Below are 26,201 nucleotides of genomic sequence, written 5' to 3'. Positions count from 1 at the left end.
TCCTGCTTTCAACTTTCTCCAGCCTAATGCAGGAGAGAAAGTGGAAGTGCAGACACTCCTTCGGGAGCTTGAAGAACAAAACTTTACCTAAATTATGTGTGATGTGGTTGTTACACAAAGAAAAAATGTAAATATGCATTTTTTTCTTCTCATGGCTCCAAGTTCCCCAGTATACAGTAACAAACACTGTATTATTGACCATTTATCAGATATAGAGTAATTAAGGAATTGATTGTACTTTTTTAACTTACTGCTTATTGTGAAAATCTAATTGCCTTGGATTCAGGTGTTCAAATGCTTTTAGATTCTTATCTCATCCTGGGAGGAAAGGGAAGACATTAGAAATGCACTTATTTATCTATTTAAAAACAATTTTTAGTGGGTAGGAGGAAAGGAATCATCTTTAGTCCGGTACAACTTTGGCTGACATGCTTCTTTTTTTCCTTCCTTACAGTATGTAGATGAAGAAGATCTTGTCAATGTCATCAAAGGCTTCAGCACTGTCACCAAAGAGCATACCACATTCACTGACACCCACCTCTGAAGAACAAAACCAGCTTTTCTAGAAAATGGAAGTGGGTAACTTGCCAAAAGCAGCCTGCATGGCCTCTGCAGGCAGGGATAGGGCTGCTGTTTCCCCACCCCATGCCCTGGAGTTAATAGATAAAACTGGGTTTTGGGAGGGAATGTATGTGGGGGATGGGAATTTGGCCTTTTTTTTAACATCCCTTTCATTGTGTAGTAAAAACTATGTGCTAGCCCTGACACATGGTAAGAGAATAGTTTGACAATTCCTCAGTCCTACAGCAGTAAAAGACTGTGAAAGGTAGAAGCTCTCATCTTTGTCTCTCACCCAGCTTTCCCAGCTGAGGAGGGTTGTTAGGGGTGGGCAGGGGAGGGAGGGGGTCAGCATGTTTGGTAAGCAAAAGTCTTTTACATGTCCAAAAAACAGCATGTGACTAAAAGGGGCCTGCATGGCAGGATGTCCATGTTTTCTCCTGGCCTGACAGAGCTCCACCACAAAATTGTGTTCATGCACAGGTGAATAAACAGCACTGAAGGAATTCTTATGAAGTTGTTCTAGCCTCTGTGTTCTCTCACTCCCTTTTCCCCACCCTCTCAGCTCAAGTTAAAAAACCCAACAAAACAGGTCATTAATAAATGCTGAACTCCAAGCATGCTTTTTCACTTGCTGTCATATCCTTCCTTTCTGCTTATGTATTACTAATCCACAGGCAATAAAATTTGTTCACCATCCACAGTAAACTAGGTGCAAACAGCAAGCAGCCAGTGTGACACAGGTATGAAATACCATGTCAAGGCACTTGTAATTGAGAATTATTACACCATGACAGTAAACCTACTCCCGTATTCATCTCTGTCTTCTTTCCAGAGAAAGTGACAAGGAAGCCCTCAAGAGACTGCCAGTTTCCTGTGTATTCTGCCAAGCATATTTTGATGCATTCTCTTAGTCACAATCAGCAAAATCCATCATCTGATGCCACACATTTTCAGAAAGTACAAGCAACACTCCTCTGGCAATTTATTTGGACTAAGAGGCAAAATCATATACTATTTTGGATAGCTTCCTCCTTAACCTGCACAAAACATTTCAGATATCAGACAGCAGCATACAGACCAAGGATCCCATTCATAAAACAAGACTACAGAGGCAGCTCTGTGAATTAAGCAAAATCCACCCACGACAGCAGAAGCGCTGTACAGCAACATGCAACTGCATCTAAAGGGCATCCTCTGCTCAGCAACCAAGTTTTCCTTTCCCCAAAACAAAAATAATCACAACATATCACATGCCTGACCACATTTACGCAAGAATGCACAACAATATTTTGGACCAAGTACCGTACTACATTTTGGAGCATTACATAAAGCCACACATTGATGTGGACAACCCTTCAAAGCTTTGGCAGCAGCTAGGTACTTTCTCATAACCTTACGAGTTTTATTCTCGTATAAGAACAAAATCCCACTCAAGAAACAACATGTAACATCATGCCTGCTACCAGCCAGAGGGCCACTTGCACCTTGATTTTGCCACCAGACCCATTTTCACAAGCCGTAGTCTTGGCAGGATGAGTCGTTCTTCCGGTGTCGTGGTGAAGCAGCTGTCTTTGTAGGTGATGGAGAAGCTGCACCAGGTAATTCAGGCCCACCTTCAGCAAGGACTGGTGCCGAGGCCAGGAGAGGCACTTTCTTTCTTCCCAGGAAACCAGCTCCTTCAAATCCCATTTTCTTTTTGCTTTCTGCTTTGGTTTCATTCTCTTCTTCTGGTCCTCTTCTTTTGAGATCCAGAGAATTCTCTGGCAGGCGGTGAACCTCTGTACTGCAACACCCACCTGCATCCGTCACGCCTGTGCCTCGCACTTCAAGTGCTGCAGATTGGACTGCCTTCCTCTCAGCTGCACTGCCCTCAGCTGTTGCCTTCCTGGCCTCTGTCTGGTTTGAATTCCCATTTGCAGCAGCTGCCTTTTCTGTGGGGCTTTTGGTGGCTAAGTTAAAAGCCTGGAAGTCCCGGTAGCTGTGAAAGCTCTCTGTCCGCCTTGCTCTTGCCAAGAGGGGGCTTTCTCTGTACGGCCGCACAGAACCATACGTGGCAGTTTCGTGGATTGTTTCATGGTGCTGCAATTGGAGGCTTCAGAAAATACAAGAAGAGCAGATGTTAAGCTGAGAATAGCAGCCAGTTCTGCACAACACCTACCACCTCCCACTGCAATTCTCACAATTACAATACACTCATCACTGCCACTACACAAAGGCTTCCAGATCCCTTCAGATTTTCAGAGGATACATCGATCTGCACACATACAAACCAATAGTGTAGTTCAAACCACTTAGGGCATGAATTCAGGGGCTCAGCTACAGCCTTCAATTCACCAAACCCATCTGCCTACCTGAAAAGTAAAACCTTCAGTGTCTGCAGCCGGTGCCACCCTCGGTGACTTACCTGGAATTAGATTCCCGAAGCCGGTTTGGCTGAACAACTGAGGTGGCAGGACTGATGTTGGGTGTGGCACAGCGAGATGTGCTCAAGTCACACTGGTCAAGCAGCTTGAGCAGCTCTTCCTCCGTGGGGCCACCAACATCTGCAAGAGAGAGAGCTCCTAGAGGCCAAGTCCATTTACTGCAGTCAGGTACATCTGAGGACACGGAAAAGAACCACACCACAGTCCTGGCATAACACAACTTACCTTTGTCTTCACTCTTATTAACCATGTCCATAGCTGTGGTGAGGTCCCACATCTGGATGCTGCCATTGGAATGTCCAGTGAAGAGGTAGCGGCGTGGCCGGGAGCCCATCCTGCTGGATCCTTCACATTCTCGCACAGTAAATGACGAGATGGTAGTGCAGTCAACTGCCTGGATCTCACAGATCCTGCAGGAAGAGAAATCCCAAATTACCTGAACAATTGCACCTGGCAGAGTTTGGCCACTGAAGCCAGTACTGGTTCAATTTTCTGAGAAGGCACTAAACTTGCCATCAGAAAAAGACCCTATCTCCAGGCTAAATTCCTTCCCCTGCATGACTGGCACAGTGCTCAGCTGCACACAATCCCTTCCCACCCCCAGTCCATCTGCACTCTTAATGCTTGTATATTAGGCAGCCCCCACATGTTCTGTGTCCATTTTCTATTTGCAATGATTAGAAAGCTAAGGCTCTCACAACGACAGAAACTATCCTCTTCATATGCTAGACACTCTAGGAAACTAACCTGCAGAAACAGCACATTTATCCATATAAAAGATGCAAAAAACATCCTAAGATGATATATCCAATGTTAACTATAAAGATAACTTTTGTCATATCATAACTGCAATTTCACTTGTCGTGGCAGATCTCCATTGCTTTTTTCCCTTTATTTTAGAAGTTTATGAGGAGTGACAAGAAGAAAAGGACTCCCAAAACTAAGCTGCTTATACTCTGGGTGGTTTGTTTTACTGGCCCTTTGTAATGAACTTTTCACCCAAACAATGCCAAAATAAGTCACAGTGTTGAGACATTAATGTTCTCATCCAGATTCAAAGTTATTAGGTAAGAGATGCAAACATGAACCATAGAACTGAGATGCACTGTCTTTTCTGATCTCTTGTCATCTTCCTAGCCTAACAGGAAGAAAAGGAAGAAATGCAGCTGTGGATTTGTAAACATTTTTTACTGTGTTGGCAGCAATGTTAGTAGAACATTGTATGAAGTCAAGCCTAAGAAAATAATTGTATAGATGACCTAGAAAACAGTACCTCCATTTTAAAGGTTCTAATATATTCAAAGCCAAGTGCAAAGAAAGAGAGAAACCCTTTTGTGAGCAGCATAATCTCTGCCACCAGCAACTTCAGCTTTAGTTTCGAAATTAAATGTTAGCATGGCACCAGGGTTGAGAGTCACATATTATGTAGAGGCACAGAAATGTTCATTTTGTGAGCTCCATCATGAAGCGAGCCTCTGACATCACACTTCTTAAAAAGCCTTTTGGCTTTGAGGTTATAATAATCATTAAGTAACAGTTCTGTTCCTGGCACAAAAACAAGAGTTCAGCCAGAGCTGTCAAGTGTAGTAGAAGACTGTTATGTGCAACTGCACGCACTCAGCATGGAGGAGGGAGACATCACCCCCTGAACAGACCTAGTCCTGCCTCTCTCCCATTTAAAACATGGATGTACCTTTTCCCAGTTGAAGACAGCCTTACAAACAGCTTATTCGTAATGGGAACAACTTTTTGGATAAACACCTGTTGATCATCACGTTCACCAAAAGGTCCTAGAGGAAAAAAAGGAAAGATCACTTGTTTGTTTATTTCAATTCCCTCACCTTTTTCCCCAAACAGTTCTGAAGACCCAGACTCATATGAATATGACCACTGCAATTTTAAAGTATCAGGAGCAGGGAGCCAAAGATGACCAGTAGCTAGCAAAAGCTATCCAATGCTTAGCTGTCTCTACAGATCCAAATCAGTTTCTGTTGCTCTAAGGGACACACATTCTGAAGTTTGCTGTGTGTTCCTGGAGGAATTACTACATCAGCACAAACCCTACATTAGGTCTCTATAATAACAGTAAGTACTTTGTTATTTTGCAGCTCCTACATGTCTAAAGGCTTAATCAGATTTCTTGCAATAGTACTGATCCCAGCCTGTGTTCACAGGGCATCCCATTCATCAGAGGTTCATTTGCAAGACTCAGACCACCAAGGAATCTAAACTACCTGTCTACCCATATTTACCAGCATACATTCCTTCAGTGCCTTGCTACAGCAATGTGCCAGCACCCTTTGCCTCTGCAGCTGCAAGGCTTCAGTGAACTTTGTCACAACTTCAAAGTCATTTAAGAATTTTTTCCATGCTTTGTTAAACTCCAGCTGAACAGTGAACTGGAATTTGCTGTAGACCAAATGTTTGCTATGGTCATCTGCTTAATATAGTCTCCTGTGTTTTCTTGCATTCTCTAGCTAAATCAGAATTGAAATGCTACAACAGTTTGCTCAAGGAAGAGGTATAGTATCTGTGTTCCAAAGAATTTTTGTCACTTTTTCTGTCATTCCAAGAAAGTCTTTTAAGTGTACTCATTCTCTACAGCCTAAATAATAATTCCAAGTGAATCTTACAGATCCTTGCCATCGTTTCAAGGGGACTGTAAGAGCTTACACCCTCAACTTGCATGTTATAGGGCAGAAAGTCTGTTAAACCATTATAAGACTAGTGAAGGTACAGGCACAGCATAACCCAGAAACAGCCTACCAATGTCATTTCCAGAACAGTAACTGCCATGACTCTCTGCTTCCTCCAGGGACAGGATTTTGAATGATGCAAGAGGTGTTGAGCCTGGCTGAGTTGAAATCATGCCCCGGAACCGAGTCACAGTCCATGTCCGAACATGGTTGTTATCAGCACAAACTAGAAAGGAAAGATGTGCATTTATAAGGGATGACAAAACATTTAGATAAACTTCTCCAATAATCATCTAAATAATAGTTTTTCAAGGGTGAGCTCACTGGGAGTTCACACAGCATCTCCAGACAATTTTCTAACAGTCTACAAATTCTTGCAAATGTCCTATTTTCTATTAGTTTTGTTTCTTCACTCAGAAACTGAGAATTTGAAAATTCAAGGAACTGAGACAGGTGCAACACCAAACTAAGGTCTGGCCTAGCACCAATAGCCTACAGCCTCCTTCAATCCCCTGTGTGCAGATGCTAGGACAAGATGTTATGAGAACAGCCTGGCAGCACAGCCCTCCTCACACAACAGCCCTGTTCCATGTAATTCATCCATTAACTCAATTTTGTACATATAGATGTGCCCTTTCCTGGTACTGAGGGTTTAGCAGCACCTTGCAGGTAACAGATGACCTCTGGGCTTTATTTGCAGTATAACTGGATGCCATGTTCCTGTTCCTTTTTTAAAATAAGAAGATAGTAGCGAGATGTAAACCAGTTCTTTGCCATGCCCTGGCTGCTGGATTCTGGATGAAATAGATTATTTCAGAGGAAGGAGTGACTACATCTTCTCTGCAAGTAAGACACGTCCCTAAGCATAAGACTGGGTTAAGCAGAATAGCAGAACAAACACTGAGAGACTGCTGAGAAAAGAAACAGAGACAGCCCTTTGAAGTCACAAGAAGGCTTCTTCTAGGGCCCAGGAGGAGATGGTGCACATTTTGCTGCAGCCCAGAAAGCTCCTGAATGGCTGTTGAAAGAAGACAAGTCCTGAAGGACCTGCACACACAATAAAACTTGACAGAGATACATTTGTTTACAAACCCTTTTATTTCCACAAATGGCAACTTTGGAATAAGACACCAATAAAAGAGTGAGTTGTTCTAGTATCTGTTCAAATAAAACTTGGGCCTTTCAACTGCTAAGGCTTTGATAAATGCTTACATTCAGAAAGAGGATCCAAGCAAATCTAGCCCATCTCCTGCCCCCAAATCTGTCCAGCTCATTTCCATTTCATGTGGGAATGATGCAAGTTATAGAGCATAGCATACAAATACTGCATTGCTCAGGAGGAGGATACCAGCAGCACACATCTGTGCACACATTACCTGACACAAGGTGTTTCTCTGAGAGCATGATCTTGGTGACAGGGCTTCGATGAACCGTGAAGGTCTGAAAGAGCTGAGGGCCAGACCCGACTGTCTCAGGGTGCTGTACAATCACCCTCACTGCTCCAGAGCTGGTGCCATAAGCAATCTCAATCCAATTGCCACTTACACCTAAAACAAGCAACAACACAGTTGTTTCCCCAAGAATAAAAGCTTGGCTCACTGGGGCCAGGGAAGGAGACAGTAATAAACAGTATTTCCAAGCTTCCACAGGAAGAAAGTTCTGGTTTTTTAACAATGTGTACTCATTATTTTCCCATAAACAAACACTAAAACGACCCAGGTTTGTTCAATTCCATAATACATGCTTCAACATTGTCTTAACAAAAGCCTTCTTTCCCATTCTCCCCCTCTCATGAAAGAAGAAATGGCTAAAGTAATGTGATCAGATATTTTGGCACTCCTCACAGTGATATGGTCTATATGTGCCACGTAACATTTATTTTTCTGCCCTAATTGGAGGCAAATGGGAAAGCAAAGCAAAACAGAAAGAACTACAGTTTAAAAAGTCACTGTGGTATCAATATTATTATGTGAGTAACCACTTTCTCTCAGTCTGGGCTTTTTTTGAGTTTTACTTTGCTTTGGATTTTTGTTGTTGCTATCGTTTCTCTTTTTAATTCAAAAGATAACTGCACCATAATTACAAAAGCATCATCAAGCTGCATATGGCAATGTTTCTAAGCATATTAGTTTTAAAGTCAGACACAGCAGCAAGGTTGTGTCTCTCCCTTACCCACTTCAGCACAAACTACTTCAGCAAATACAGTTCATAATCTAAGTGCCCCTCTGGTGCAAAAGACTTAAAACCAACCAAGATACATTAGGAACAAGCATTGATATATGAATACATGTAAGTATATGTACCTATTTATAGAGATTACAGGTGCAAGGGAAAACAGCTAAGCCTAGTGTTCATCATTCATTTGAAGATGATTAAATGAAAAAAAAATCTTTGTTTATGTTATGTCAAGAGCTACCTTGTGTGCTTTAACCCTGCTAAGCTAGGAAAATTCCATTTAGAAAACAGAAAAAACCACATTTCTAACAGACTCTCAGTGAAGAGACAGTGGTAGAATACTGACTTGTTTTAGGTGTGAGGTAGACACTGAGAGCTGTTATAGCATCATTGGAGGGATCATGGTACAATTCTGTCACAAGAAGATCATTGTCTTTCATTCGAAGTGGGAACTTCTGCATGTCTGTGGGGAGGAGACATTTACTCTCATTAGACACAGTTGTTCTGATGCAACTTAAGTCAACTAAAGAGTGTAACAAAAAAGCAATAGCACCTCCTTTTCATTCCACTCTGCTCCCGTTTCTTACCTATATAGTAGATAGAACCATTGTTACAGCCCAGCAGCAGGAAAGACCCAGCAGTATCATAGCTTGTGATAGGAACAACATCCTGAACCTAGCACAAATAGAAAGGCAAAAGTAATCAAATCAAGAATTTAGGTTGCTGCTTCCTCAGTTTCAGATATTTTTGGTGTATTTTGTTGAGCATCACTTGAGTTTGGCACTGGACTGAAGCCATTGTGCACACACTTACACGTACAATGGCATTCCAGAAGTACTGCATATTCCTCTACCAAACTGGATCTGAAGTCCTGGAGCTCAGCAGACACATGCAGACAAATAAATCAGCACAACTGTTCTGCAAGATCCTTCTCTGTGTGGAGGAACAAAGCTTCGAGAGTTGCACCTAAACCATGTCTTCAAAAGTAGATTTTTTCCCCATCTGCCAGTGAGTGTATTTCACCTCTTCTGTCCTCTCCCTTCTTCCATTTCTGACAAGTCCTTAAGAGCTTTCTGGACCAAGGAACTAGATGTTACCTCTCTATGCCTTCTTTTATCCCAAGTTTTGTATCCCTCTGCCAAACTATGGAAATCTCTGCCTCTTGCAGATATATAATGAGGGGTAAAAATTCTTGTTCCATGACAGTTTCTCACCTCCAACACACAATCACAGCAAGCAAACTGGCAGACAGCCCTGTCATATTTTACTCACTGGTCTATAACTCAGGGTGAGGGATTACACATGCCCTTTCTTTGCTCTCTAGGATTAAAAGGAGTGTTTATTACTCCAATTGGGACAGAGATTTCAAGCAAAGAAAAAGTTTAGCTTATTCTAGGTAAGGTGTCCTATTTCAAGCAGTTATTTTATGCTTCAGCCCTGAGGAGGAACAAGCCAAAAGCCATTTTATCCAGAGCACTCAAACATGCACAATGTCACGGTATTTTCCTGTACTCTATGTTTCAGTCAGTTCATTTAATGGACGTTGAACACTAATTCATGGACATTTCAGCCTAAGTTCTCATTTTTCTCTGACCAGCAGCATCCTTCCAATTGGTACAGAGACTTGAAAAATCATTTGCAAAATGCTTACAAGTGAATCAGTTGGATAAAAGCAAAACAAAGCAACCAAAGAAACTTCCTCACATCCCAGAGCTTGGACTCTAAACCAGTACCCTTTCCTAACTTAAGGATGGTCTGTAAGCCCTTAGAACATATTGCAAATACTATCTTCTTTCCTTCTGCAATACTTAGGAACACCAAAGGTGATTCAGCAGCTGCCATCTGCCAAGATGTGAACTTTCACTAGGAAACACACCAACCCTGTACAATAGTCAGTGGTAAAGCATGGCCAGTGAGAATCCTCACTTTGCCTAGTAGGATTTTCTGTCACACACATTATGTTACTCTAAAGCACTTAATATTTTGCTTCCTTTAAGTTCTCCTTTGCTAAGAATTTGTATCTAGCACCCACACCCTCCTTCTCATCCTTTTAGCATGCAACTGAAACACTGCCAGAGGAATAAGTACTAGGGAAACCACCTCAGCAGTCTGCTCAAATCTCCAAGAAGGAAAGAAGATGCAAGAACCAATAAGATGCAGAGATCAGAATTATGTCTTCAGGATGTACCATCAGAGATCACCACATAAAGAATAATAGATTCACACAAATGAAAGTAGAACTTAGAATGACATCAGCCTGAAAGAAGACTAAGTTGTGGCTCTGAAATGGGGCATCAGCAAAGTGTTCTACAAAAATGTCCCTTACTGAAGCAAGTATGATTGCATCCTAAGTCCAGAGCTAGGGGCAACTCATGGAAAGCAGTCAGTTAAATATCAGATATTCTCATTAGGAATGTCAAGATCAGCCCTGCCACTTAACATCTTTATGGGGTGCTTCAAGAAAAGAATGTATTCTAAAGGGATATTAAGATCTACAGAAAGATATTTGTGGGTTGTTTTGGTTTTTTTTTACTAACAAAAGAGCCCAAGATACAGCGAGCACCTTGAAATGGTATTGCTGGTTTGGTTTTATGTGGGTGGGTTTTGTTTGTTTTGTCTTTGGTTGATTTTGTTTGCTTATAAAAGGAACTATACTCACCCTCTTGAAAAAAAGCTGGCCAAAATGTTTTATAGACTCATTGGCATATAAGCCTCTCAAAGACTTCCTATACTTCAATAAGAAATGCTTTCACCAAAGGAATAGCCAGTCAAACTGGGAACTATTCAGGTGATTAGAAAGATTTCTGTGGCTGCCCCAGAAACAAAGATGATGAATGGGACATTAGGTTTATTCCTTGTGACTTACTCCTTTAGAAAACACTGTTAAACACCAGCTTGCCACATAGCATTAAGTTGTTCCTTAACAGAAGATTTTGCAAGGCAGCAGTAGAACTTTAAATAATGTTTTGTTTAATTCAAGGCCATACTAACATGTCTGTCTCTGCTGCAGAAGCAGTGCTATCCCACACCTATTATCTGTGTTATTTGTTCCCAGTACTGTCATTTAAGAGTCAAATCAGAACTTAGTCAGCAAACAGTGCAGCAACCTCAGGTCAGTTCTGCCTCTTGAGATATGCAAGGCATTTTTGGGATTTTTAGTGCATTCAGGTTTTATGCCATAAAGGTGTACATCCAGCTGTGTTACAAGCTTTATTATTTGAAAGCTCAACTGTTTCTCTGTTGATTGGAGTCAAGACTCATACTGACTCCATGGATCTCTCTATTTGATGTGAGTTCTGACTACAGCAGTCAAATCAGTGCAGCCAGAAGCATCCACACACAGGACAGGCTTTGTTAAAGTACAATTGTGCATTTCTGTTGAAGAAGAATCTCCTATTGTAAAGCAGTTTTGGAGATCTCCAGATACCAGACTGGCTTCTTGTTTTCTTCCAGATAGCCCAGAAATTGCTGTCACACATTCCCCACAGTTTAATTTCCCATGATGTTAGTGAATTTTTTTAAAAGTTTGTAATCCATAAAGAAGTTTGAATATATTGGTACTTGGCATTTATTACCCCAAATCCCACCACATTCTTTCATATGAAAGCCTAAAAAGCATGCTTCTTAGTAGCACCAAACAAGTCAACATTCTGCTCACAAGCACAATACCCAGGTGATAAACTCCATAACATAAGTCAGGGCTGAAAACCCTATGATGAGCACTTCCCACATGCTTTTAGTTTATTTTATTCTCTTTTTACTAGAAAGACATTCCAGCTTGTAAAAAGTGATGTGGAGCATGGAACAGACCTGCCAATGCTGAGTCACAGCGTTCCACACTCCGACTTTCCCCGTATGGCTCGTAGCCACCAACTGGTTGCCAATGAAGAAGAGAGCATCTACAGGCACTCCAAGACTGAACACTCCTGCAAAAAAAGGAAGAGGCTGTGAAGCTCATCTAAAATGAAGAGAGAAATGTGGTAACAATGGAATCTCTCCCTTATTATCACATTTATTCCAGTAGCAAGTAAAGAACAGCCAAAATTGGTTTTGCAGTGTGCTAGGTGAGGCACCATACATGCAGCAAACTGGGTTCCAAAGAATGGCAGTGTGATGTCATCTTGGTTAATACCATCATTATTTGCAAAGGAGAAAGGAGGCAAAAGAAGCTAAAAGAGCCTTTATGAAATATACAAACATTTCTACAGCCATCAAGTTCTCAAATGGCTTTAAAATAAATAAAAGTTGTATTACAGCAAACTTACAGGACTTTTTGTTGTTATTAGCTCTGACTGTGAAACATCACTTAAGAAGCAGTAATTTCATGGGTTTTGCAAATTTGTGCCATACTAGTTTGCAATTACCTGATAAATATTACAAACTCTTCATGCCATTTTTTCAAGTCCAGTCAAGCAAAAATATTTGAAAATGGATTTCAGGAACTAAATATGACTACAAGGCTTCAGTCTTATTCTTGGGAAAAGCCTGAACAACTCACATGTGACCCTGTTTGAATACATTCTCATTTCTCTTTTAGCAGAAATACTTGAACTCAGAAAAACAAGTAGCCTTCTTTCTTTCCATTCCCAGACCTTTTACTTGGTTACAGTCCATAAGCATAGTACAGGCTATTAAAACTTGAAGTCATATAGGGAAGCAGTTTCACCAATCATCACATACTGTTCAAATTTGGAAGATAAAACTTACCAGCCAAAGCTGGCCTTCCAAGTAAAGAAAATATGTCATCAGCATTTCACTTAATAAAAATGAAAACAGTGCAGTGGTTGACAGGCATCGATGGCTGCGGTTGTAGCTGACATTAACAACTGAGGCCTTCCACAAAATCAATCCTTTCTTTAGAGCTTCCAAGTCTCATCATAGATCCAACATGAATAACTTTAACTGAACTGCAAACTTGGATAGCATACTATATTGTGTGCTACTTATTGTCTATGTATTTGAAAGTTACAGCATACTCAAAAGGTCTGAGGTAATTTCCAAGTTTGCCAGCTATGACGTCCAGCAAACTGGCCCTGTAATTAACTTGGTTTGTAAATAATTCTAGGCTATATTTCTCTGCCTGGTAAGTACAAAACTGCTGGGGATACATTGCAACACCAAAATGTCAAGCTTCACTCACAAGTTTCCTGTTCCATCCTGCTCACTCTATATATTTATATTACTTCTCACTAATATTTCTTCTCACTATATACTTCTTATTTAACTGCAGCAGATGTTGTCAAAACAAGAATATCCAATTTCTGGAAAATTCCTTAACATTGTTTAGGACAAACTCAAATGAACAGACTATCATTCCCACACAAGAATCAACCCTCTATAACATCCAAGAAGGAATCTCAGGAAGCTGCTTTAATTATGGTGCTAAACCCTTTTCCAGGGTAAAGTACAATCACTCAATGCAGATAGGATTCAGCAGTACAGGGCACATGAAAAAAGCAGTAATAAAAAATCTACAGAAACAACTAGAATTGATTACTCCAGAGAAGGATGAGATTCAAGGAAATCAAGGAAGACAGCTTGAATGGTCTGGAGGAATTTGAAGTGTCAGTCCTGCTTAGGCTCAACAATCTTGAGACTTGTCCACAGGGGAGACAACACTATATGTAATGACAGGCTCTTGTCCTAAGGGTCCCTCTCAGTAAAATACTGCTTACAGCAGCAAGCCAGCAGCAGTGTCTTGTGTAAGTAATATTGAAAGGGAAGAAAGCACTTTGGGAGAGCTCTATCACAAAGATGCCAGCCCACACAATTTGCTGGGGATGGTGTCACCAGGCTCCAGCAACTGTTTGGAACAAGTAGTTTCTTTCACAAGATGACAGCAATGTACTGTATCTCTAACACAAAGCAGCACTGCAAGCATTTGTCTCTACAAGGAAACAAAACAGCTATGTTCAAGTTATAACTATTAAACACAAGCATTTTTTTAAACCAATCAACATGACCTATAACCCAAAAGAACAGCAGTACATTTTGCTCAATGTCAGTCTGACTGGGAATTTCATCCTGTAGGCACTTTCTGTCTGCTTCCCCCCTCCTCCTGCCCCAAGTGGCAATTACTCTGTTTCACAGTGTCACTTGAATGCAGTACAGCCTGGTTAGCAAAAGTCCTTGCTCCAGTTTTGTTGCCATTTTCAGTCATAGTCTAAGCTATCAGAAACTTGTAATACTGGCATATTTTAGAACTTATACTTGAAATTAAAGTCTGTTTGGTGTCTTTGCACTTGATTTTAAAAAATCCAAGATGCTGCTTCTTGTATCTTAGTGCAAATCCCAAGGTAACACATGCAGCTAATTGAAACCAGCAAATGCAGGAGGAGTGTAATGGCACAGTGCTTAAAGCAATGCCTGTTACAGGAATACAGCTGTCACACCAACTCTTCCCTGAATGTCCTTAATATTCAGTCAATAGGAGCATATGAGAAGAAAAGGCTTCTCAGATCTGATAATTAGTCATTGCATTTAATGTAGATAATTTCATATTTAACTGTTAGACACACTTTTGTATTTTTTAAAAATAGAATGGAATCTCCTTTTCCATTTTGCTGACCATGATTAAAGAGCTCTATGAGTCACAAATAAAAGAGCAGCACACAACTCATACAAGACTTTTGCCTTTCCCCATCTTCAAATATGACTTAGTGTTTCCACACATTCATGCAGGAATAAAACCCAACATCCATTAACATTGCTTGTTAGAAATTGCTTGAGAATATGTCAAATAAGCTCTTCTTTAAAAGCACATGGGTCAAAACTTGAATTTGGTAATTTTGACTTTAATTAATGGCTACTATAAAGGGCTTCAACTATGGGAATGTATCTAATAACAAATTAGCTCAGCATTAAGTTTCAGAGAAAAGTGCTCACATAACCAGACTGCTGTCATACTTTGTTAGCAGTATCCACTGCCAGAGGAAACAGACATTACTGGCATAGCAGTGGTTATTCAAACACCAGGGATTAGGCCAGAGGAAGTTCCAAATACCATTCCCTTCAGTGCCTCCTAAATGTGCCCTATATTTGAAGCTATGACTCAGACAAGCCATCAGATCAGTACAAGGAAATATTTAATTCTGGAAATGTCTTCTTGCTGTTTCTAAAGTTTACAACTGTGTGTCTTTCAGTGCCAAGGTGTATAAGCAGTAATTCCTGCATGCTTAAAGGAATTGTGTGGGCTTTTTTCCTACCCTGACACCCAAGATATAAACCAAGAAATTTTCATCTTCCAGACTCCATTTATGGACCACATTTGAAAGAGAACTGAAGTATTTTCATCATCTCTATCTGAAAATGTGGCTTTAATAACACAAAGGAATGGAAACAGCAGAATCACTTTGCATCTGGAGGTTTCCACCTCCAAAACTTACTTCCTTTGTGTTATTGCCTAGATTCAAATGCAAGTCTAGGGAAAACTTTAACTCTTCATTTGAATTTTAAGACAAAAATCTCAAACTGAACAGTATTAGTTACTATATCTTCTGTAAACACAGCACTCTTTTATTCTGCATCTCTTTGATTTTGAGACAGGATTCCTGGTGCAGAACTGAAGGAAGTTAAAACACTCCAACAGGTTGCTGTACTACAGCTGTTTTGTCAATCTGTGAAAGTGAATACTGAACACCAGAAATCACACATACCTCAGAGCAAGGTCTCAGGCTTCCTTCTAGTTAAACACACACATAAAAGAAAAAAAAAAAAATAAAAGAGGTAATGATAGTTACCAATTTCACTGCCACTACCACCATCTTGAATGCTCCACAAGATAATGCTGCTCTCTGAGGCAACTGCAACCATCTTGTCCTTGTCTCCATGAGGTCCTCCAACCACCTTGGCATTGAGTGCCACCCTCTCAATGGTCCAGTCCAGATAAGGACTGGTGAACACCTGCTGCCACCCAGATGACTCTTTGATCCTGGAAGGGCAAAGGGGAGAACAGGAAGCAGATGTCAGAGACTCAGGAACAGACAGCTTAGTTTAATCCTGAATCAGTGTGGATCACAGAATCATAGAATAATGATGTTGGAAGAGACCTCAAAGAACATGATTCAGTCTTGCAGTCTAAGTCACAAACTTCAAACTCTAGTTAAGAACTGCAGTCTGCAAGAGCTGTACTTTTTCCCCATTTTGAAGTCTTATATTGAATATTATTTCACTGCTTTGCAGCTACTGGAATCCTGTGCTGGGCTTTTTCTTAATATAAGCATATCTGATATAAAAGATATAAGAAGAAGCCAAAAGCTTGGGCTAACAAATACTAGATAATGAGGTTCAGCATTAGACTTTAGTAGAAAATTCTATTAACCTCTTATATATTATGCAAGAAACCCAATCATGCTTTAGCATAAAGCTCAGCTCTCCAGTCACATTTTCTGTTTATGGTATACTGTAAACAGCTAATACTGAACTGACTGTAAGCTTTATTTTTACAGAATAATTTCCCTATGCTTTTTTAAGACTTACATGGTGTCAGCACAATTTATCTTACTTAAATTCAGGCAACAATTTGCAATGGAGCTAAAGCAGACTAGATCTCTGCAGTCAAGTTATAGAAATGTTTAAATTAAAAGCAGAAAGATATGTGTGCTTTTTAGCATTGTTGCCATTATCTCACTTTAGTGTTGCATCCTGCCTGGAGCTGAAGCACTTTGCTCCACCCATGCAACATGCAGAATTTGTAGTGAAGGCTACAGTAGCTAGACTTTGAATGCAACCCAGACTTTATTGTAAACTTGATGATGAAATTTTAAAAACTTCTGTCATACTTCAAAATCAAAAAAAAAAAATCATCTGTAAGATGCACTGTACTTTGCTCTAGAAGAATGGAGGAGGGGAAATTCCACCATTGTATTCCTAGAGCTTCTTCAAGTTTTGGAAGAAAAAAAGAATACAAGACTGCTACCTTGAGTCTCTGTGAAGAAAAGCAGCATTTTAAACTGGCATGTTGACCTGCATCCTGTTTCACCAGCCATTCAAGTCTGACATGGTTCATCAAAACCATCACTAATGACATAATTTCAATGGCAACAAGTTTTGTTAAGTAGCTTACTAAGCAGGAAAGAGGCAGAATCTTTCACTTAAAGTGAGCCAGCAACCAAGAAAACAGTCAGAGATAAAATCCTAAGAAGGAGACACTTAGCCCAAACCAGGTGCAAATCATTGCCTCTTTGTCTGTCAGACCATATGAAGCATAATTGAAAACAAAAACATTAAGCAGAGCAAAAGAATCAGCATTTAATACAAATTAAAGCAAAAAAAATTGCAGCAGTGAATGGAAGGTAGATGTGATTTAAGTTACAAAATTTAAGCAACTGAGCTAGTATTCATCTAGAGAGTGAATCAGGCAGCAAAGTATGGCTTTAGCTTGGCAGTAAGCAGAAAGAAGCTGTTCACATTACATTCTTCTCCCCTCTGTTTCTGAGCCAGAGTGTGACAGTCATGTTAGACTGGTCTGGACCACAGCTCCTGGTAAAACATTACTTTCCATCCAAAAGACAGCCACCAATTCAATCAAGATTATGAGATGTGAGCTAAAGACAGTTTCTATAATGTGGAGGCATTGTTTATCTTCCCCTGATCTTAAAAAACAGCAGTTTGTTTTCAAGACACTGAAGACATTTTTCAATCATCCATGTAGCAAGTGTTTAACAGCGCTGCTCAGCAAAAAAAACCTGAAGACAAGGTAGCAAAATTATGTAGCAAAATTCATTAACTGTTTCAGCTTCCTTGACAGTGTAACTTCACAGACTGTTTTCAAACCCACAGAAAACTTCAGTTGATTTTCCATTCAAAAGCCTGCTTTAAAAAGCATTTAAAGCAGTTATATTGGAATCAGTTTGCAACATTTTCAACAGTATCAAGAACTGACATCAAAGCAAAATCTGAGTTCATATAAATCAGTTCATTTTCACCAAAAAAAGCAGCAACTCATATGCATAGGATGAGACTGAAGGCATTTATCTACTGCTATTTCAGAGCAAACATTTTACTTTGCTCTTAGGCAATAACAATTTTTTTTTTAGCTTCTGTAAACTGACAAACAACTCTATTCCTACCTGTAGCAAACAGCAAAATGGGCATAGGCAGCTACTATCCAGTTGTGGTGGCCAGCTACTATTAGGACTTTCCGTGGGTCCACAGGAAATCCTAAAAACAACAAAGCTGAAGTCAGGCAAGTGACAAGTGTTAGATGAGCAGAGACATCTATAACAGGATACAGCTCTCTGCTAGGATGTGCAACAGAAACTTTGATAATTAAGTTTCTCAAGAAGCATTTTTCAGCAAGATTCTAATCTGCAGTATTCTCCTCACAGCCTTGGTATGCTACAGGTGCTTGGAAAATGCACCTTTTACCTCCTTTTGTTCAGGACTGCCTGCTTCCAAATCTTTAGCAGCTCACTAAGAATCAGCACTTCATATCCTTCTTTTATATTACATAGATTTGGCTTTAACATAGTCCTAACACTACAATTTGCAGGATTATGGCAGAAATATGACACTTATAACAGCATCATTTTGCAAAGACAAAAGCTGGAAAATGACAGATTTCAGGTCTATCTCACAATTTTTCTGTGACTACCTTTACTCTAAAAATTTGACTCTTGCAGGGCAAGTGAGGCACCAAGAGGAAAAAAGAGGTGGACAAGCAGGAATTAGGCTCTGAAGAAAGACCAAAGAACAGTGTCCACTCTAGTTTTTATTATGGTTTTAGTACAGTATAAGGCATTTGTCCAAGTTCATGAAGAACTTTGATTTGCCTTTCTCTCAAGCCTCACACCTGGACTGTGCAGCAGTGAGTCTTCAGTACTGGACAGGGAGTAGTGTTTAACTAAATATTCAACAATTTTAACCAGGCAAACACAGAATAGCAGATTAAAACCAGATACAGCCAGGCAGTTCTTATTTCTCAGAGACAAGCATCTTTGTAATTTGCTTTGGTTTTAAAACTGACACTCCTCACCTAGTCTGACTGTACCTTCCCCTGTACCAGCAAGTGTAGGCTGGACACCACCTCCATGCATCTCACTCTCATTCTGACCTGTTCTGATGTCAGTCAGTGGCCCAGTAGTATTATTTATCTTACGGCTGGGAATGCCTATTAAAAAAAAAAAAAAAAAAAGATTTGTGTCAATCCTTAAACTTTAGCAATATAACAGATATTAGTTCACTTTAAAAAATACAGGATTAACACTTGTGCATTTTGATGAAAATTTAATTTATCTGCTACAAGAAAATGTAACACTGAAACAGAAAATGCTTTTGTTCTCTGTGTTGGCATTCACCATTTAAGGAATTATCTTCAGAAAACTTGTCAATAATTGGCAAGATATCCTTTAGACTTCAGGTTAAGACACGAAATGTGTTCATCTCTCCAGAGAATTTAAAAAGTCTAACAGGCACTCATGCTGGTGAGGAAAGCTCATTTGTGGTGATTTGTCACCTAGGCAATCAGTCACCCAAGGTAACTCTATGTTCAGAAAGAGGAAAGCACATCCTGCTGATGACATTAAACTGAAAGACTCCTGAAGAGCCTCTGCTCTAGTCTGCTTAGTACTAACATGCCACACCCCCTGCCCAGTGTTCTACACATGCTGTTTGTTACAGCACAGAGATGAAAGTCCCAGGTTTAAATCACAACGATGTTCAGTGCAACCATTTGTCCTTAGCTTTCCATAGGAAGGCTCTCTCAGAACAGGGAAGCCACCTCAGCCAATCATTCCCACAAACCAAAGGAGCAAGTGACAGCAAGCAACATCAGCCCACAAATACAAGAATACCTGGAGGAGGTAGGTAGCCATGGAAAAGGACACTGCCACAAGATGAGCGTTCCAGTTCTTCACATAGTAGCAATCTTCTCACTAAGGAGGAAACCCAGATATGACCACAGCTTTCACTTCCTTGAAAGCATTACATTATCTCAAACAGGCTTCCATTTTTAAAAACTTCTACTTTGAAAATCTTCAGGATTTTCCAGGAGGCCATTACTACAATAATAAATATAAGATGAGCTCACATTAAGAAAAAAAATAAAAGTTACCTAGAGGAGTGATTCCATAGAATTCAGCTTCGTGTCTGAGAACATTAATACTCACTCCCCTACAGAAATAGAAAAGAACCCAAAAATCAACAAGAACAAAGTGAGTCAATACCTTGAATATAAATGCTTGCCTCTAACTAGATATTACAAATCTAAATATCAAGCTACCTAACACTTGATAGAATTACCACAAAATGCTTTCAGCATGTTGACGCTTGAGATTTTATTTTTAAAGTGATCTTAATTTGACTCAATTTCCATTAAAATAAAGATACAGAAACTATAAAGAAATACACTGCAAGAAGTGGTCTACATTACTAACAAAACAGAATGTCACCATTTCTGCCTCCACCATGACATACATATACTCTCAGCATGGCCCAACATTGAGCCACATACCAGGCACCCAAGTAGATGAGTAAGATGAGATATTTATCTCCTGAACAAGTTTTCTAATGCTTCTGATTAAAATGAACTTCTTACCGTAGGTCTAACTCCTTTGTGCGAAGAAAATTTAAAATGGGTGCAAATGCTGCTGGATCTCGATCAATAAATATCTGCAAAGAAAAATTCCTGTACTTGAGTACTACTATGGATCAACCATCAACTATTTTAAGCTCAATGTGGGAAAGAGGAGTTGAAGAAGTGAGAAGACAAACAAAACTTGAATATTTAGAGCCTCTTCTTTGTTCTTATTATTCTACTAATAATAGCCCACTAATTTAATATTTCTAAAGGACACATATGCAAGCACAGCTGCAAATAGTGCAACTTAATAAATCACTTGATAAATCTGTTCTTTAGGTTCTAGTCACCACAAAGAACAATGGATGTGTTCAATATGCAGAAATTGTAATAAGATCTCAAGGGAGATTTCAAATTTTAAAATTCAATTACCATCAAAACTACCTCTACACCTTAAGCTAAGTACTTGTGTGACTTACTATTGCTCAACAACATTATTGTAACTATAGTTTCCCATTTAAGAATATCATACTCACAGACTGAAATGGCCATTTTGCTACATGTTTTTGCCAAAAAACATAACAGTGCTACATTTCCACATTGGATTACTCAACTACACATGCAATGCCTATCTAATGAAAATTATCCCTGCCTGCAATTAGCATTTGCTCTGTTCAAGAAAAGCAGAGTTGCTGTTTCTGCATCACCTGTACAATGAAGAACTAGCATAGAAATATGTACAATGCTCAGTTTCACTTAGCTTGAAGCAAATATGAGAACCAAGAAAGCCAGAGATTTTTCTCATTTTCATGAAAGTTTAGCCTGACTCAGGCAGTGTAATTCCATTAGCACCCACAGTGAAAAAGTTTTAGAAGAGAACTCAAGCAAAAGCATAACATGGAATTAATGAGTTACAGCACATTCATTACTCACAGCACCAGTTTCATCCTTTAGTGTTGAAATTCTTCCACTCAGCAAACTGAAAAACAGGAAATCTTCATTAGATGTCCCCCAGAAATGCACTTACACAAACACAGGATAGCCCACACTCTGAGTCAGTTAGCTCTCCTTGATTACATTTTGGCAACACAGTTTATCAGAGCAAACAAAACAGCCAAGAATGCTGGAGGAGTGAAATGCCTCTCCTGAACAAAGCACAGGTGTATGTACACCTAAGGAAAGACTCAGAGCTGCATCATAAGGACATTTATATCCCCAAAGAAAAGAGACACAGGGCCTAGCTTGAAAGGATAAAAAAGTTTTCCCAGGTACTTAGAGGGCTGTATAGCTTAAAATCTTGTTAAATTGGTAGAAGGTGCTGAAGCAAAAATTATGAGTAAATGATCCAGTCTGCAAGACTTACTGGCCAAAAGTGGAATTAATCCATTTTTACACAATTCTACTTCAAAGCTTTTCTCCCATCAGATCAAAGTACTTTTTCTCCAGAGCCATATAAAACACAGTGTCAAAATCTCTTTTACAGGTAAGATGGGCACCAACACCAACAACTTTCATTTGATTCTGGGTGACAATTATCTGAGATTTTCCAGTATTGGATAACTTTCAGGACAACCTCCTTAGACAGCAGGTTTTGTGTTGAGAGACTGGAGAATAGCATGAAATTTCTTCCTTGTGCCTTTCCTTGCATGCCTCAAAGAGGGTGATATTTCCCTGGCATTTCATTTATCTGAACATTTCCATAAAATAGGAACAGGAAATGCTGCATGTGTCAGCTGCCAGGCTTTTACTGGGAAAATTAAAATTAAATGCAAGGAAACAAAATTGCCAGCATTTTTCTTTGTGAGTCTAGGATTACCTGGGGTGATAGAGGTACAGCAGCTGCAGAACAAAATACAAACCTGCAAAACTAGTAATGGCAGTGATGTAAAAGGAGGATGTTCAATAATCCAACAGCTTCTGTATCATAAGTTAAAACCCTCAAAACTTTGAGTTAACTCAGAGTAGAGCAATAACTCAAAAAAACCCAAAACCCCAAACCAAACAAAACCAAAAAGGTTAAAGGCACTGCTAATGCATATGGCCAGTAAGATCACAAAATCTGCCATGGCTATTACATTCAAGCAAGAAGATGTGATGCTTCTTGGGTAACAGCTTACTTCAAATGAATCTGTCCCATTGTTTGAGATGGGGGGAAAAGAATCAAGGACACTAATACTATTTACAACCTAAATTAAGAACTGAGAACATAATTTTTTTAAATGACTGTTAATTGTGTTTGTTAAATGTGATGATATATTACAAATACCTGGAAAAAAATGAGTCTGGAATCCACATCAGTGTTTGTCTAGATGTGCTGAACCTATGAAAACAAAGTTACAAGTTCAGAATCAATTGTAAAATTGAAAAGAAGCCTGCTTTATCTACAGTTCCTTGATTTCTCCTACAAAGCTAGTATCAGACAGGTTTGAGAAGTTTGAGATGTTTAAAATATCTGCAACAAGTCAGAAGTTGCAGGTTCTTTTTCCTTAAGCATGAAGCAGGACTGTCTGGAGACCACAAAAAGTGTCACTCTTTATATGTTTGTAACACTGTCCCAAACATTTCCTGTATTTCCTGGTTCTCACACTTCAACATTAATGCTTGCAAAACAAAAAACAGGTCCACAAAACCCAAACAGTAAAATATGTATTTATCATCAGTGTGCTATTACTTGTCAATAACTGCATGCACACTACTCTGCTCCTCTTACTTAGGACTGAAAGGGTGCTACATTATGCACTGCAAAAGACTGCAGTGAGCTTCAAGTTAATATTTTATAGGAACATGAATTATTTGCCATCTTGCTAGTTGGGCCCCCCTTGGGGAGGAGGGAGGGGCAATTATAATAACAGTTAAAAGAAAAAAATAATTTACTCTGAATCATATTGTGAAATAATACAAATTATAATATTACTTATGATGCCAGCATAATAAATAACTAGGGATTATTTTATACTACTTCTGGTTTTGATTTATCATGGAGGATGACAACTGAACTGGCAGCTTGGACAATGAGCTCATGCTCTGCATCACTCTCTGGCTGTACATATCCTCTAACTAGTGCCATGACTAAGAAACCTCTGGTGACCTCTTCATCAATGGAAAACAAAAACAATATGCAAAAGCAAAATTCCATTACAACTTGCCATCCAGTGCAGGATTACAAAATGCAAAATATTTTTGGAGTAAAAGTACTTAGTCATAATTTACCTAATTATGACTGCTAGCATTTTCCAGTTTTGAAGGGGGAAAAAACTGTAAACAAACCCCATTATTTTATGTCCCTAAGAGGCAGAAACACAAAGGCTATGTGGAACTGTCTAAAACACAGATTGTGCATCTGCTCACTGCAAACATAACAATGTCAAGTCTGTTCTACAGTGCCAGTGTTTTAAGCACAATCATGTAAAAAGCCTTTTCTGAAAAAAAAAAAAATTAAAAAGCACTTCTCTAATATACTCCTACATAGTTTTGCTCAGTGTTTCTTATCAGTAATACAGGTCACTACCTCTGTCTAATTTAGGAGTAAAGGATGATTCATTTAACTATACTATAGCATGTGAAAACAATTATTTACATGGATTTTATCCAGAATTAATCCAGACACTGCTTGTAACAATGGGGATTGATGCAGAATCACCATCATTGTCTTTCAATTTTATCAGCATGTTCAGACAGCCCCAGGATTTCCTGTCTATAATTTAGCACTATGGTACCAGTTTAGCAAGCAATAGCTCATACTAACATATACTTTAGAACTTTAAATACATAGACATTAATCTATGTAAACAACCAGAGTCCTCCTTTGCAGGATGCAGAAAGAAGCTTAGCTAACAACACTTACATGCATAGGTGTACCTGCAGCTCCATGCAGTGGTCAGACAGACATCAATATAAGAAAAACTAGGCACGCCCAGTGCAATATCCTCAAAAGACCCTTAAGCACATGCCAGCTTAAAGTTATTGTAAATGAAACATAAACAATTGGAAACAGATGTGCCAAGTGGAAGTTATAAAACAACCATTTTCATAGTCTATTGCCCTTGTGGAGTTACACTGTAACCAGAGGGAGATACAGAGTCACAATTATCCACCCACTTTGATACAGTAATTTCTGTGAACGTTAACTTGCAGGAGACTTTTGTTTAGAGTGAAGGAATTCACAGAAGTTGTGACCAGGAAGTGACAGAGCCATCGCACAACAGAGAAGCCCTGACCATCCCAGGGAGAAGTGGGGATCTCGTGTCTGAGCATGGAAAAGCTGGGGTGTCTGTAAGCACATACTCCAAAGTGGTGTCAGAAACGGGGGGGAGTGCTCATATCCCCTTCCCATACAATCCTACCAACAAAACTGAGCTTGCAAAAGACCAAACTTCTCACACAGAAGTACTGTAGTATAGATCAAAGGGGAAATATCCATGAACACATTTCCTACTGCTTATATATAAATGTTGACCAGAATCTAGACCTTCAGGTAGAAATGAATTACATGCACTTGCTGGTTTGCCTCATTCTTCCTACTTCTCCATGCAGGCAAGCCCTCTGAGAATATTTCTTCCCTGATATGTGCCCTTTTCATAATTCTCTGTTCTCTTCATAGGCATCTAATAAGGAAGATTATTTAAAATTAAGAAAATGAAGCAACTTTGAGATTCCACAGGTAATGAAATCCTAAAAGATGAACTGGCCTGTAATTTCAGACACTGAGTTCACCAAAGAACTTTATGCAGCATAATATGAAATCTGGTCCAAGCCTACATCAAAGGTGAAAGCATCATTACAGGTGAGTTCTGCCTGTGCAAGTTACAAGCAATTCCTCCAAGTTCTTAATGTCTTATTGAAACAAAGGAATTCTGCATCCATTTCTAGGGCGCTCTAGTTTGAGAAAGGCTGCAGCACAGTTATCAGATCGAGTCTATGCTCTGAGTAATGCAAGAAAATTCTTAAAATAGCAGTAGTAGCTCCTACTACTTATAGCTGGCTCCACGCTGTGCACATTACTCGGGAAAACACATTACTTCGGTTTCCACTAGCTACAGTAATCTGAATGATTTCACGGCCGAGCATTTTGACAGGAATGTTTGCACTGTTTACCACGTAGATTCTGACCACAGCTGTCCCACAATTCTCCCAAACGTCTACATCTGCCAGCTTCCAGCGCACATTTGAAAACAATACAGCTCTTTATTATCCTTGATGCCAGCGGTATCACACCAGCTGCTTTAATATCTTACTCTCTGAGGCTGCTAGAGAGAAGCCCACGGTTGTGACGGCAAAGCAAAGCCGTATCCCTGAAGAAGCAGGATTCCCGGAGTACGGTGTGTTATTGCAGGCTGCCCCGGCACCGCGGGCTGCCCGCATGCGGAGCTGCCCCCGCGGCCCGCGCCCACCCGCGGGGCTGCGGAGCGGGGCCAAGCTCATCGCGGCCATCCCGGGGGCAGCCGCAGCGCGGAGCCCCGCCGGGCCTGGCGCTGCCCCTCGCTCACCTGGTGCCGCCCACGTTGAGCTGGATGATCTCCCCGCTGCCGGCGCCGGCCAAGCCGCCGCCGTTCCCCGCCATCTTCCCCGCCGCCTGCTCCGGCCGGCGCCCGCCGCCGCCTCCCGCCGGGACCTCGCGGTGGAGGGGAGCCGCGGCGGAGGCAGGCGAGGGCGGCGGGGAGGGAGGCGGCGGGGGATCGCCCAGCGGCGGCCGGGGCAGGGTCGGCGGCCGGGCGGGCTCCCGGCGCTCAGGCCCGGCCAGGGGCGGAACGCGCCATGGCAGCGCCGGCGGCAGGAGCGGGGCCGGCGCGGGCCGAGAGGCCGCGCAGCGCTGGCGGGAGGCGGGGCTGA

General features: G+C 40.4%; 2 protein-coding genes across 5 annotated transcripts in view; one reads left to right on the top strand and one right to left on the bottom strand.

The window, feature by feature from the left end:
• USH2A (usherin) overlaps nucleotides 1-1,615 on the top strand; it is a 363,259-nt gene extending 361,644 nt beyond the window's left edge. For all 3 annotated transcript variants that reach the window (XM_079297512.1, XM_079297514.1, XM_079297513.1), the window contains one exon: nucleotides 455-1,615. In XM_079297512.1, coding sequence (XP_079153638.1) covers nucleotides 455-544 — 90 coding nt within the window. In that variant the 3' untranslated portion in view covers nucleotides 545-1,615. The remainder of the gene's footprint in view (nucleotides 1-454) is intronic.
• KCTD3 (potassium channel tetramerization domain containing 3) lies at nucleotides 1,520-26,201 on the bottom strand. 2 transcript variants are annotated; one of them, XM_079297515.1, is made up of 18 exons: nucleotides 25,859-26,201; nucleotides 22,639-22,692; nucleotides 21,306-21,351; nucleotides 20,391-20,464; nucleotides 19,908-19,966; nucleotides 19,648-19,728; nucleotides 18,831-18,965; nucleotides 17,926-18,016; nucleotides 15,595-15,785; nucleotides 11,666-11,781; nucleotides 8,443-8,530; nucleotides 8,202-8,318; nucleotides 7,057-7,227; nucleotides 5,751-5,906; nucleotides 4,678-4,774; nucleotides 3,210-3,394; nucleotides 2,966-3,104; nucleotides 1,520-2,653 (listed from the first exon to the last, which is right to left on the bottom strand). In XM_079297515.1, the coding sequence occupies exons 1-18, from the start codon at nucleotides 25,930-25,932 to the stop codon at nucleotides 2,071-2,073; spliced, it is 2,457 nt and encodes an 818-aa protein (XP_079153641.1). In that variant the 5' UTR covers nucleotides 25,933-26,201; the 3' UTR covers nucleotides 1,520-2,070. The 2 variants fall into 2 exon arrangements, with proteins under 2 accessions (XP_079153641.1, XP_079153642.1); XM_079297516.1 differs by having other exon boundaries at nucleotides 18,909-18,965.

Source organism: Erithacus rubecula (genome assembly GCF_903797595.1).
Source record: "Erithacus rubecula genome assembly, chromosome: 2".
In the NCBI taxonomy this organism is placed as follows: Eukaryota; Metazoa; Chordata; class Aves; order Passeriformes; family Muscicapidae; genus Erithacus; species Erithacus rubecula.
The sequence above is the reverse complement of the archived record's forward strand: the minus strand, read 5'-3'. Positions and strand labels throughout refer to the sequence as shown.

Excerpts from the sequence above, each read along its gene's own strand:
- KCTD3 (XM_079297515.1), bottom strand. The coding sequence starts at position 25,932 with ATGGCGGGGAACGGCGGCGGCTTGGCCGGCGCCGGCAGCGGGGAGATC. Across the intron at positions 15,786-17,925 it reads CATTTTGCTGTTTGCTACAG|GATCAAAGAGTCATCTGGGT; the intron begins GTAGGAATAGAG and ends TTGCCCTTCCAG. Across the intron at positions 5,907-7,056 it reads AGAGAAACACCTTGTGTCAG|TTTGTGCTGATAACAACCAT; the intron begins GTAATGTGTGCA and ends TTTCCTTTCTAG.